The 14,527-nt window shown below is 47.4% G+C and overlaps 1 protein-coding gene across 1 annotated transcript in view; it reads right to left on the bottom strand.

The window, feature by feature from the left end:
- The window catches only part of GABBR2 (gamma-aminobutyric acid type B receptor subunit 2), a 352,196-nt gene that overhangs the window by 130,835 nt on the left and 206,834 nt on the right, over positions 1-14,527 (bottom strand). The window contains exon 7 of the mRNA XM_045042557.1: positions 9,676-9,912. Within this exon, the coding sequence (XP_044898492.1) occupies positions 9,676-9,912 (237 nt within the window). The remainder of the gene's footprint in view (positions 1-9,675; positions 9,913-14,527) is intronic.

Consider the following 14,527-nt stretch of genomic DNA (forward strand, 5'->3'; position numbering starts at 1 on the left):
GGTTTCTTTCCTGTGCTGTACGTTATCTGCAGTCATTTGTAATTGTGTTTAAAGAAACAGGGGGAGGGCAGCCAAGCGGTGCTTAGGAACACAAGATTTGGAGACACCTGCATTTAGAATCAGAGGACCTAGGATGTGGTTCTGAGCTAGGCTCGCTGTGAACACCGTGGGAGCCCTGCAGAGCCTCTCTGCCGCGCTGAGCTACAATTTCCTCATGCATTCAATCAACAAACGCGTTTTAAGGACTAAGAGCCTGTACTATACAAGGCACCAGAAGTACAGAGAGAATTTTGGGCCCCAGTCCCAGGCAAGGGGCTCACAGGCTCCCCGTCCACTGGGAAGGGGCAGATGGACACATGAATAACCCAGTGCAGGAGGGGAGCCCGGGACGTCCTCCACTGTTAACCTGGGGAGAGTGGTTCCTGCTCCCCTCCCACGCACGTCACAAGGTTGTTAGGACGGCGAATTCCTTGGGAACAAACCTTCCATATTACTCCTCCTGCCCGGCCCAGCTCTGGCTTATAGGAGGTGCTGGGAATGCTGGCTGAATTAACGGAACACCTAAATGGTGAAGAACATGGGCTTCTGAGCCAGCCGTATTCGGCAGCTTTGAATAAACTCTTGTCACTTGCTACCTGTAGGACGCCGGGTACAGCATTTATCTTTGCTCAACCTGTTTTGTTTTTTTTTTATTTTTTAAAAAATTTTTTTTTCAATGTTTATTTATGTTTGGGACAGAGAGAGACAGAGCATGAACGGGGGAGGGGCAGAGAGAGAGGGAGACACAGAATCGGAAACAGGCTCCAGGCTCTGAGCCATCAGCCCAGAGCCCGACGCGGGGCTCGAACTCACGGACCGCGAGATCGTGACCTGGCTGAAGTCGGACGCTTAACCGACTGCGCCACCCAGGCGCCCCTGCTCAACCTGTTTTTAAAAAAGTCTATGACATGGTCATTAATGATCTAAATCCCTCATTCATTAAACAATTATTTATCAGGCACCTACTATGTCCCAGGCACCCAGCTCTAAGTCTTAAAGGTGGCACGATCTGTGGGGGTTATCGTTGAGAGGCAGAATGAGGGGGTGGGAGCTGCGATTTTAAATAGGGTGTCGAGGAGGCGTCACTGACAAGGTGACACGTGGGCAGAGATGGGACATAGGTGAGAGAGCTGGATGCAGCTCACTGGGAGGAGGTTTTGGGACACTTGCAGTTACCCATCCCCCACCCGGTGGCTCTTCTGAGCATCACATTCAATAACGTGGGTACGGTACTTAGGATGCTGCCTGCAAAGCAGTAGGAGCTCATTAATTAATAGCTATTATTAGCATTATGTTAATAAATGTAATTGCACGGAGAAGCGAAGGAGATAGAGACTATGAATGTACTCTGTGCACAGGGCAGTCACACACTGGTTATTATTATTGTAGTTGTTTATTACTGAGCCATGCTCCTGACCATCAGCGACCTGACCTCACGCCTCAGGCCCTAGGACTTGAGCTCCGGAGAGATGCCGATGGGAGAGACTGGGGAGGGGGGGGTAGAGGGTGGGTTTCTCTCCTGCCTCAGGAAGGACGTAGTAGGGGCCCCCAGCCCAGCCCAACAATACATGCCGGGGAGATTTCCCCGACGTGTGTGCAACAATGATGCCAGCCATCACGGCAAGAATTTGGGGATCCCTATTAGCAGATACGACAACTATAGATTCTGTTAATACTTCGCCTGTCAGTTCTGATTATTTATTGGGCCGAAAAAGCCTTTTTAGTTTGCAGAAGCCCGGAAGGCAGCAGAGTGGGGAGAGTGTGACTCAATTTCTCAATCATGTGTGGATTCCACCCAACAAAGTGAACTCAAGTTTAGCAGTGGTTAAGAGCATCTACAGGTGTAAAGTGTTAGGTGCAGAGTGTGGCACCCGCGGCATGAAAAGCTGTGCTCCCTGCAAACATGGGAGCTGCTAATTCCTCCCAGGAGGCAAGTACGGCTCTTCCACAGGCTGACTGCAACAGGCAGGGGCAGGAGCCAAAAAATAAGGGAGAAGAGTCCAGAATCCTCTACCGGGTGTGAGGGAGGCGACGGGGGAAGGTGGCTGCTAAACTTAATGCCGAGATGACAATTAGGTTACAGTAAAAATTCCATGTTGAAAATGCTTCAATTTCCCATAAGGATACATGGGTGTCTTCATCTGCTCCAGAAGCAGAGCCCGGGACAGGGAATCGTGTGCAAGTGGGTTTTTAAAGACGTGTGCTCAGGAGGAACTTGTGAGGGAGACCGGAGGCAGAATAGGCCAAGCTGGGTGGTTTCAGGTGAGGGCCAGCCTCAGCCTAATCCTGCAGGGAATTGTGGAGTGTGAATGGCACTAGTGTGGCTCCACCACACTGGCCAGTCGTGGCTGCAGGCCGCTGGGCTAGGGTGTAAGTCCCAGGCACCTCCAGGCTGGGAGGCTCCAATCGCCCGAGGTGTGAACCATCAGCAGGGACACCTGCACAGCTTGGGGCCGGGCAGGCCTGACCACAGCCCTAAAAGAGATCCCAGGAGATCTGGCTGGAACACCAACAGCATTTGCTGTAGAATGCTGAGTGGTAGTTCCTGGGGTCATGGGAGTTTGAGCCAGACTAAAGGGAGGAACAGAAAGGCAGAGGGGTCTGTGAGCAAAAGCTTTCTGCCTTTAAGGTGTCAAATCCCCCGAGTGAATGGCAGCAGGTAGAAAGCTTGAAAGTGTTCTTGCTTACAGAGTTTACTCCACTCTGCTTTGATATTAAACCACTACAATCTTAATACAAGTTAATTGGTTTGTTTATTATTGAGGTAATTAAGTGAGATAGTATAGGTGAAACAGACTGGCACTTAGCAGGTACAGAATGATTGTTTTGCTGGACTTGATTCTGAATATTGCTTGAATAGAGCCACATAAACTTTGTTCTTTGAAAAGTCACCATCGTGATATCAATAGTAATAATAAGAGTAATAATGATGATGCAGTTTGGGGGAGCTAAACACCATCATTACTTATCATATCAACTCTGTGAAGTAGGTTCTATTTCCCTCCACAGATGAGGAAACTGAGGTATAGAGAGGTAACTAATTTCCCTGAGGTCACACAGTTCTAAGTCATGGACTGTGATCTTTTGTTTGACTTTACAAATTTGCATTTCCTGTTGTAGTTCATCACTGCCATGCCCCAGGCAATGATTCATTTTATATGAGTTTAAGGGGTGGGCCTGTTAAGTTTATGTATAGTGTAATTCTCCCAGAACTCCCAGACTCTGGGATGGGGTGGAGACAGGTGGGGTGCAGAGGAAGTTCTGGGAGGGTTGGCTGTTGCTCCTGGAAACAACCAAGAAAGGCTCATGAAAGGGAGGCCTTAAATAGGAAAGCCTGAGTGGCCTTGGGAGCTAGCATGCTGAGGTCACTGGGACAAGCCCCATTTTTTAGGACGCGCAGCAGACACATCACAGCGAGACTGCTGCAGAGCTTCTGACAAGCTCCTACTGATAGCCTCGAGTACAAAATCGAGAAACAGGCAGAATCATGATAGTCCAGGGGATGGAGTCATGACTGGTGGAATGACCAGTCCCAGAAGAGGGCAAATCCTGGATTGGTAGAGTTTTCTCTACTTCTGGATGGGCTTCCTAGTGCTCTGTTTCTTAACTCATTCAAAGTCAACAACCTTAAATGATGATACCACATTTAAATCACAAATGGGTGGCTGGTGCAAAGCCTCTAGGTTAACTTGTCTTAGAGAGTAAAACCAGGAGTCCAAAAGATCAGACGGCAGGAGAGATGGGCCAATTCTAGCATGATGATGTTTAATTTGTGTGTGTGTGTGTGTGTGTGTGTGTGTGTGTGTGTGTGGTATGAAGTTTCCTATCCCGGTGAAAAATCGACTGCACAACTTCAGCACCACAGTAGGGCGAGGCAGCAGTGTGTGTGACAGAAAGAGCCCACACTCCCCCAGGACGAGGATCTCACTGATTTCCCCTAACTACCTGTTCCAAGTACCTGCAGTCGCTGAATTCCAACCAATCCGAGTGTACTCTATAATGCCCTCTTCTCAGGTAGAATGTTGGCAGGGGGAGCTCAGGGGCAGTATTTGAGTCTTAGTGGAGATAATTTTATTTCACAAGTCTTGCATAAAGACTTGAAGTTTAAGGGACACACCAGCAAAGGCTGGATTCCTGTTCACCAGCAACAAAAGCAAATCTATCAATAAACTCTGCAAATCGCCATCTGCTGCTCTTCAGCACCTCCTTGGTGAGATCAATTAGAGATAATAGCCATTAGAGGTGACACGCCTGAACCTGAGGCTGCCCATCTCTTCCCAACAGATGTTATGCCCAGACCTGCAGCTGGTTGAGAGAGGCTGAGCAGAGGATGAAGAATGGGGCCATTATTGGAGGAACTTTGGATCGTTTCTACGTTACGGCCTTCCACGGGGAGTGAGGAGGCAATCACAGGAAATTGTTTAGAAAGAATGGGCCCTCTTCTCGAAATCAAAGACATTCCCCCCAGGAGCTTCTTTCAATTTCTCTATGTCCAAATGCTCTTGGAAGCCTCATAGTCCCCATGCAAACCTGGGGTGTATACCCTCAGTAACTTTCCAGGAAAAGTTGTACACGTACTGTATTTTCATAATAGGGTATAATGAGGTTACATTAATTTACCCTCCATCCTAGGCACTACAAAGTAAATACAGTGTCATTTTAAGAGACAAATCAGAAAAATATTTACTACAGGGGGTCTACTGCTCATTAGAGCCATCATATCTTACTGTGATGTGCCCAAAGGATTTGTCCATTTGAGATCTGGTATGTCATCCTTGTTTTAAAAGACTGGAAACCGTAAAGAATTAAAAAGTGATCACCCAAAGCAAATGAAGGCTTTGGTTATTACCCGAATACTTAGCACATGTTACCAAGCATGGTTTTTTCTTTTTTAGAGTTTATTTCTTTATTTTGAGAGAGAGAAAGTGCAAGTGGGGAAGGGAAGAGAGAGAGAGAGGGAGAGAGACAGAATTCCAAACAGGCTCCACTCCACATTGCCAATGCAGAGCCCGATTCAGGGTTGAACCCACAAACCATGAGATCATGACCTAAGCTGAAGTCGGATGCTTAACTGACTGAGCCACCCAGGCCCTCCCCCAAGCATGTTTTGAAGGGTTATGGATATGAGCTGGTTAATGAATTTAGTGCATCTTTGGTAGAAAAACCTAATTAGAGGAGTTGTTAAGTCACAACATATCACCATCAGAGCTGGGCATAGAGGAGCCTGGCATTGTATCCTCACTACCCAACACATGGCACAGGGTGAGAGCGCATGGCATGGGTGCCTTGCAATTATCCACACGTGGAATTTCACTTACTGAACCGCAGGAAGACCGAGGACATCTTCCTGGTCTTTACTGCCGTAAGCAGAATGGAATCCTCCCTCCAAGGGCCTTGGGCAGACCTTGGATAGTGACCAGCAATTTATTCATCTACTTGTCTATATCCCCCACTGGGCAGGGAGTTTTTGAGGGACAGACCACACATTATTCCTTTCTATGCTTCCAGCTCCCAGCCCAGGGGCTACTAAAGGAATGAGTAAATGTAGGAACAAATACATCTCTGACAGATTTAAAATACCTTAAGCAATTCTCAGCATTACTATTTGACAATCACTGGGACTTCTTGTTAATAATGTGAACTCCTTGGCCCTACCACAAAGCCATTGGATCAGAAGTCGTGGGTGGGGCTGGGAAATCTGAATTTTTAACGAAGCTCCATGGGGGATTGTCATACATACAGAAGTTTAGGAATGTTGCCCTAGACCAAACCTGCTGAGCTGGGATTCTCAGAATGCTCTGGGCTTTTGATACCTTGAATGGCCAAGGCTAGCCTGAATTTCTGTCCAGGCAGAAGAGGGGTTTCCACGTGGGGAAGCATTCTGAGATCTGCAGGCCATAGAAAGGCAAGAGGCAATAACACGGCCAAAAATCGGATCAGTGCCCTCGGAATCAGAGGCAGGCAGGACCTCCACCAGGCTATTGGTGTGCAGGTGGGGACACGGAATCCCATTTTCCAGGGTTCCCCAAGAAGGGTGGTGGGGAGGAGAGCTCCTGAGAAGACGAAACAAAGCTGGACCCCAAGCTAAAGCCAGAGTCCTGATCTAGGATTCATGGAAGAAGTCTGTGCTTTAACACACCAACGAGGAACCACAGGCCTGGCTCCCAGAAGAGAGTGTGCACACTGCATCAATTGAAATTGAGTCACAGATGTAATTAATTTAATATGTTTAAACGATTTTCCGTACAGTAAACATGCTGAATGAGGGTGACCCAGAATAAAGTGCTTGCCTGAGAGTGGAAAAATGGACACCATGTGTGCTCTATAATGAAAACTCTTGAGCAAATAGAAAATGCTTCAATTTATTTCCACCTCCCATTCCTTTCCTTTCTAACTCTTTGTTTATGGCTGAACTTGGCCTTCTGTGGTCTCCTCGGACCGCAGAGACACTTTTTCATTTGTCAGAAGGTGTCCTTCTCTGATCAGAAGACAATTTTAATGAAACCTGTCTACAGCCCAGTGAGAAGCACATACTAATATGTGACAAAAGGGATTGGGAGGAAGGGGAAAAAAAAAGGGCAGGACCGTTTTACGACTCAATCCCTTTCTCCAGTAAAGGGGGACGTGCATGATGACAAGGGAGGTGCCACCAGGTGTGGCTGGGACAACGCCATCTGAGCAACCATCCTGGCTCTGCCAAGCTATCCCTCCATGTGACTTTGCACTTGATCTTAGCCAAAAGGCCGAGAAGCGATCCCTCCATGTGACTTTGAAAGCTCCCTCTCTGGCATTCAAATACTCATCTACAACATGAGGGGGTTGAATTCGAGGATTTTAAAGAGCGCCGTCAGTCCAAGGGGCACCTGAGTGGCTCAGTCGGTTGAGCACCCAACTCTCGATTTCGGCTCAGGTCATGATCTCACTGTTTGTGAGATTGAGCCCCGCATCAGGCTCCACGCTATGTGTGGAGCCTGCTTGGGATTCTCTCTTTCTCTCTTTGCCCTGCCCTCTCTAAAATTAAGAGAAAAAAAAAGATAAAATAAGAATGCTTTCAGTCCTGATATCCACTGAGTTACGAATCACAAACCGGAGCAGGCATAAATATGTGTCGAGGAATTTCTCATTAAAAAGAACCTCATTTTCAAACCGTTTCAAGTGTTCAGATAGTCTCACCGAATGCGTAATCCCATTAAGCAGGGATTATGTATTGTTTGGCTCCGATGAAAGGGAGCACTTGGAAATAGTTATAAATGATCTCCCACTGAGATACATCACGCATCTGGTCAAAACGCCAAGTTCCAGGATGAGGAGGGACGAAGAATGCTTCCTAGATCCTGTAGCTCTCTATCCAGCCGGTTCGGCTAGAGAGACTACGGATTCCCTCTATTACATAAGAAACGAATGGTGGCAGGATGGTCTGAAGCAGTGGGCCCACATTTTGTGACAGCTCTGCCACCGTGGTGGGAACAGGTGAGTCCCACCCTCTCTAAGGCTCAGTCTGCGTTTCCACCAGCAGAGGGAGGACCTCTGGGGTGGGGCCATTCTGTGGGGGTGGGGATGGCTCAGGGGCTTCGAGAAGGGAGGCTGAACAGGCAGGGCCCTGGGCTCCTTCTCCTTTCAACTGAGGTGCTTCTCTCCAATCTGTATTACATACCAGCACCACGTAAGACTGATTGTACAAGAGGGTCTGAGGATAAAAACATTTTTTTTTGAAACCAAATCTTTGAAAGCTGTTCAAGCTTAACGTCTGAATCCAGGATGCACTATAAACACAGGCGCTGCCCATAGTTATTCAGAGCCCTTACTCTGAACTGTGGGAGCAGAGGCCAAGGGCTGTCAGGTCAAGGGTGGCTCTACTCCGGAATCCTCCTTTTCAGCAAGTCTCAGCAGCTGCCCACCGCCCAGAGCAGCGGCGCTCAAACTCCAGCGCCGTTAGCGTCACTGCGGGGTCTGTTAAACCGCAGCGGCCGGGACCCTACCCGAGACTCTGGTTCAGCGGGTCCAGGGTTGGGCTCAAGAAGGTGCATTTCCAACCAGCTCCTAGGGGACACGAGTGCTGCTGGCCAAGATGCACTTTGACAATCACTGGAGTATAAGATAAAGGCCAGCGTCCTTAGCTTGTTCCTTCAGAAGTGCCCCAACTTACCTTCCCAGCCTCGTCCTCCTCCTTTCCAATTATCCCAACAAAGTGATTGTCCCTGCACACACTCACACATATCTCCCTCGCCCATACGCTCCATCTGGCCAGACTGCCAGCCCCCTCTCTCTGCATGTCTAAGGCGTGGCACCGAAGCTACCTCCTCCGAAATGTTCCCTGAAGTTTTCATCGACGGTCACAGAAACCCCTCTGGGCTCATATAGTTTGTCCCGTGATGCTGAGCCCTTTTAATTCATATTATCATCTGTGTCCAGCTCTCGCCCCTGCATTTGGACCGCGGGCTCCAGGACAGAGAGCCCATCTTATTTACCTCGGCATTCACACCATCGTCTACACCCTCAGCACCTGCACAGGCCCTGCCTACCAGACCAACAGGCAGCAAGCCTGAGAACACACACAAAGGAATATGAACATTTAAGAAATATACCAATCAGCTCATCTTGTCCACTCTTCTATCCCAAGATAGAGACAGATTCTCTAAATGGCTCTTTAAATTAGAACACAAGATAGGATTTTAGCCATTTCTATCTATTCTTTAGGCAAATTTTCCTTCTTTTCTGAGAGCAGAGTCAGTGACAAATACATCATCATGAGGCATTAACTAAGTGCCACTTACGGCCATTACCAGAAGGTAGCGTAATGCAGCAGTTAAGAGCTAGACCTAGGTTCAAATCCCAGCTCTACCTCTGATTAGCTGTAGAGCTTAAGTGCTCTGAGCTCCAGCCTCCTCACCTTTAATCGGGATAACAACAGCATCTACCTCCTCTGGATGGAATATAGATGCAACGGGCTCATTATTAACACTAACAATTCTAGCATTTACTGAGAGCCTACCATGTGCCTAGCATTAGGCATACATTTATTATTGCATCTAACCTACACGAAGTGCTTAGCAAAGTAGTACATAATAAGCATTAAAGAAATGTTAGCAATTATTATCATTGCTTATTTTCACAACTTCTATGCAAGACATAAATTATTATCCCCATCTTCCAGATGAGAAACTTGAGGCTCAGAGCAAGTAGCCTGCTTAACAAATACTAGCAGATTTTACTTTGTAATGGTTCATCTTTTTACCTACCTCGTGAGGTAAGTATTATTTCTATTTTGGAAATGAAAGCTCTATGGTTTGGAGCAGGTAACTTGAAAGACCCAGGATTTGAACCTGACTTTGGGTCTGGAGCTCTTGCGGTCCCCAGCCCCCACCTGGTGAATTGCAACTGCTCTGCTTGCAGTCAACTCACTATGCCCTTTGTAATCCACGAAATACAGAGAAGCATTTTCCCAGCGTGTCAGAGAGCGTCACCAAACCTGTCCCTCATTTCAGCAGCCCTGCAATCCTACGACCCACAAGAAGTTGTTTATGTGATCAGAGAAAATGGACCTCCTATCCAAGGGCATGCGACGCAGCAGCCCCGCTCGCCTCGTACATCTCCAAGCGGCACCAAGGAAAGCAGAGTCTGGAGTGTGGGACTGACCGTGACCCCGAAGAAGTTGGTCTCATTCATGGCGTTGAGGATGATCCTGCCCAGTGTGTGGTCTGTGTAGTTGAAATCCTGGATCCGCTGGTGCCGGCTGCTGGCATGCAGCGTCTCCATGGCCCTCTGCAGCGTCTTGGCGATGACCCAGATGCCGTCGTAGGCGTACCCGTGGAACTTGCTGGGCCCCACACCTGACCGCTTGTTGTTGTACTCTCTCTCATACTGCTGTGGAGTCTGTAAAAAACAGGGGGGCAGGGGGGATGCCAGGTTACAGCCGGCAGGGACATTAGACACGTGGTGTCGAGAACCGACCCTCTCCAATGCTCACTGTGAGCCAGGCGCGGTGCCAGGCTCTTTATGTGCATTATCTCATGAAATCCCCACAATGACCTCATACAGCATACGAGTTATGGGAAGTGGACTTGTCCGGGACCACACGGCTAGTGAGTGGCAAGGCTGAGACTTGAACCCTGGCTGTCTAGCAAGGCTAGGGTGAAGGAACAGCACACCCACACCAGACCTCCCTGTGATGTTTGGAGGGCCGAGCGTTAGTACCGGTGCAGGACCACATTCCATATGTCTAAATATTTAAGTTACAGACAAGCAAATAAACTGTCCAATAAAATAGTTTCTATCTCCCCATAATAAATGTACCTTCCTAATGATATGGAAGGCCAAGTTTGAATTCAGAATTCTGGGGCTCCTCAGAGCTTCAGGCTGGATACAGGGGGAGCTGGCTTTGCTCTGGGGCCCATCCCTATAGCCAAGCCCAGCTTGGTCCATACCTTCTCCCCTTCAGGCATCAGAGCCTCCTGACCACCCTGGAGATGCAACCCAACCTCAAGAGGGCTGACCTGGGCCAGAGGCTTCCTGGCCCTGGAAGGGGCTCCAGCTGTTTGGGCAGGGAATTCAGAGCAGAGGAGGTGGTGTCAGAGGAAGGGGGTGTAGGTCTGCGGCGGGGAAGGCGTGCCCCAGTGGCCTTGTGGATTCTGAGCCCCATGGTACCCAAGTGAGTCCCCACCCTGAGCTGGTCCCAGGTGTTCTGATGTAAGGGCTGCTCTGACCCTATATTATGCTGCTCTTTCCTCTTCTGCAATACAGCAAGGCCTGTGAATAATTCAGCATTTTTTAAAAATTAAAAAAATTGTTTAAACTGAACTGAATTTCATAAAAGAATTTCATTGGTGATATTAACATTCTGATTGTGGCCGCAAAGTAATGAGAACCTTTTTTTTACTTCAGTTCCTGAGGCTCACACATCCAAACGGATGCCACCCCAGGGGAACACGTCACCCTTAGCCTTTCCATGGGCTTCTCAAGTCACTTCTGAACTCCTCTGCCAGAAAGGTCAGCGGAGCCAATGGCTTAGCCTTTGGAGAAACCCTCTTTGGGGACAAACCACACACGGAAACCACTGACTCGTTGTCAGTTTATACTGGGAAGGGCTCTTGGAGATGGTCACACATGCTCCCTCCACCTGTGGCCTGAGGCACAGAGAGGTCCAGAGGCTTGCCCAAGGTCACACAGCTTGTGTGTGTGTGTGTGTGTGTGTGTGTGTGTGTGTGTGAGGGGGTGGGTGCGTAGCTGGAATGATCCCATTCCATTTCTACTACTTCTTTCATTTTTAACTTTTGAGGACATTATTGCTTTTTGAAAACTACCGCAAGTTGTTTGGGGCCAGGTCCAGTGCCGAATGAGGGTGGTGACTGAGGGCTACATCTCATGGCTGGAGCCCGAGTGAGTCTCTTGCCCTTGGCTCAACGCGTTAGCAGAACAGGGTCGCACACATTTGCCTGGGGACAGCCAAGTGTCTCCGATCAGGGACCCCGTGGGCGAGGAATTCTGCCTGACCAAACGGGAATGCTGGTGTCCCGGCAATGACTCCCCCTCCTTCTTTTTCGCTTCCATTGGATGATGTAGGTCTTATCCCTGTTTACAGTTCTCCTTGGAAATGCATCATGTCCAGCCATCACATCTGTTCACCACTCAAAACACAGGGCAGAAACTCCTCAAATCCGAGGGTTCTTCAAGAAGGCAGCACCGTCGCTGTCCAGCTTAGGGCCCTGAGCCCCTCCTCACTGCCCCTCACACCCTCCACCCTCACGCACTCCGTGGGGCTGGCTTCAGCATTTCACTCCTGCTGGGGGAGCGTGCGGGGCTGTTACGAGGTGCACACTCTCCTAGACCTCCTGGGTCCTCAGATCACGTCAAGTCTGTTCGCACCTCAGGCTTTTGCAGTAGCTGTTTCCTCTGCTAGAAAGTCTCCCTAGCTCTTTGCATGATATTCTCTGCATTCAAATGTCAACGCTCCTCACTTCTCAGGGATGGCTTCCCTGACCCACCCTTCTTAAAGCTTCCTCACTCCAGGCATTCTCTAGCCACTGGTTTTTCTTCTTTACTGCACTTTTCACGTCCTGCAACGTTCCTACTTCTGCGTTTATTTGCATGTTATCTGTTGTTCCAGCTCTCCCTCCTCCTCCTCCTCCCGCCCCCACAACTGGAATTAAGCTCCATGGGGTCAGGATGTTATCTGTCTTGATCACTGAGGTATCCCCAGAACCCAAAGCAGTACCTACAGAGATCTTTTCCAAGCCTCAATTTTTCCATCTGAGAAATGAAGAGGTTGGATCAGATGATCTAGAAGTTTCCTCTTGGCAACATAGGTAAAAGCCTGGCACAGTGGTAATGACAGAGGATTTGGAAGTAGGCAGGCCTACCCTCCAGCCCTGACTCTGTGGTTTGCTAACTGTGACCTGTGGTGTGGTCCTATCTCCTCCAGGTCTCTGTGTCCTCTCTTGCTGGTTGGCCATGAGGGTTCAGTGACATGAAGCACACAAAGCCAGCCCAGTGTCCAGGACACGGAAGGTGCCCCACAAATGCCACCCACTGTTACTAATAGTAAAGGAGTCTTGCCCAACCTGGCCTTCCAGTATGCCTGGTGCAGCTGCTAACCCAGGATGCCCTAAAGAGCCAAGGATCTGCCCACATCTGTGCTGACAGGGGTCAACAGTTCTCCAGAATGTGCACGTGCTACCTTACTTCCTTTTTTAAAATTTAAATACAAGTTAGTTAACATAGAGTGTAATAATGATTTCAGGAGTAGAATTTAATGATCCATCACTTACATATAACACCCAGTGCTCATTCCAACAAGTGCTCCCATTTAATACCCATCACCCATCTAGCCCATTCCCCTCCCCCACCTCCCTCCATCATCCCTCAGTTTATTCTCTGTATTTCAGCATCTCTTATGGTTTGTCTCCCTCTGTTTTCATCTTATTTTTGCTTCCTTTCCCTTATGTTCATCTGTTTTGTTTCTTAAATTCCACATATGCGTGAAATCACATTATTTGTCTTTCTCTGACTGACTTATTTCACTTAGCATAATACACTCTAGTTCCATTCACTTTGTTGCCAATGGCAAGATTTCATTCTTTTTGATCGCTGAGTAGTATTCCATTGTATGTATATACCACATCTTCTTTATCCATTTGTCAGTCGATGGACATCTGGGCTTCTTTCCATAATTTGCCTTTTGTCAACAGTGCTGCTATAAACATTGGGGAGCATGTGCCCCTTCGAATCAGCATTTTTGTATCCTTTGGATAAATACCTAGTAGTGCAATTGCTGGGTTATAGGGTAGTTCTGCTTTTAACTTTTTGAGCAACTTTCATACTATTTTCCAGAGTGGCTGCACCAGTCTGCATTCCCACCAGCAGGGCAAAAGGGTTCCCCTTTCTCCGCATCCTTGCCAACATCTATTGTCTCCTGAGTTGTTAATTCTAGCCATTCTGACACTACCTTACTTCCTTAACCAATTTCCAATTATTGGGCATTTACGCTATTTTGAATTTGTCCCAATTATAGGACTGCAGAAAGCATCCTTGTATCTAAATTTTCTGAACACATACTGGTAGTTATTGTTTCAGAATAAATCCCCAGAGGCATAATTGCTGAGGCAAAGTATATAACATACCTAAACATGATTCACCCATATTTGGGCCAAATTATTCTCTCCAAATACGAGAAATTAAAATCCCACTGTGTATGAAAGTACCCACTTCTCTGCATCCTTGACAACAATAGGTATTTCGATTTTAAAAATCATCATCAGTTTGTTAGGTTCAGAAAAAAAAGTATATCTCCTTTTAATTTTAATTTGGGTTTCTCTGATTAATAATTAGAGTGAGCTCCTTTCAAATACTGATAGGCAATTTTTTATTTCTTAGGTGCACTTCTTTATGCCATATTGCTATGGTGACAGTCACAGCTTTTAATGTTTTGTTTTAATGCATCCTTGCTATTTTTCCACTTTTTACTATTTAGCTATATTTTCTTTGATTTTTCAATACGATTTGGGTCTGTTTCTGGTTCTTGACTTAGCTATCGGCTATGTTAAAAGTATTACAAATTACTTGAATTTGTACTTCTCTAAATGCTTTAAGCATCAAAGGAATGAGGCCCCTTGACTTCTGTCTTGGACTTTGCTCCTATGAGCTTTCTCCAATGCACACAAAAGCATCGAGGGCTGGTGGTGTCTGTATTTGAGTCCCCTTCATTCAATCTAATGATTACATTCAGATGTATTTCCAGACCTCTTCCCTACCCAGAACATGCCACTGGGTCATTCTTCCAGGTTTCTATGACCCTTTTAAAGTCAGGGGTCCAGATCTGAGGCAAACATTCTCAGTGTGGTCTCACCAGGGAATAAATGAGTATAGTTTTTTAACCTCTTTGACATACTTTATTTCTTTGTGGGGACCAGAGGAGGACCAAAATCACATCATTTATTTAAACTCTGGGGCCCCTATGTATACTTATTACATGCATACTTGTAAATCCACATCT

This window comes from Felis catus, chromosome D4, assembly GCF_018350175.1.
Source record: "Felis catus isolate Fca126 chromosome D4, F.catus_Fca126_mat1.0, whole genome shotgun sequence".
NCBI classification, from domain to species: domain Eukaryota; kingdom Metazoa; phylum Chordata; class Mammalia; order Carnivora; family Felidae; genus Felis; species Felis catus.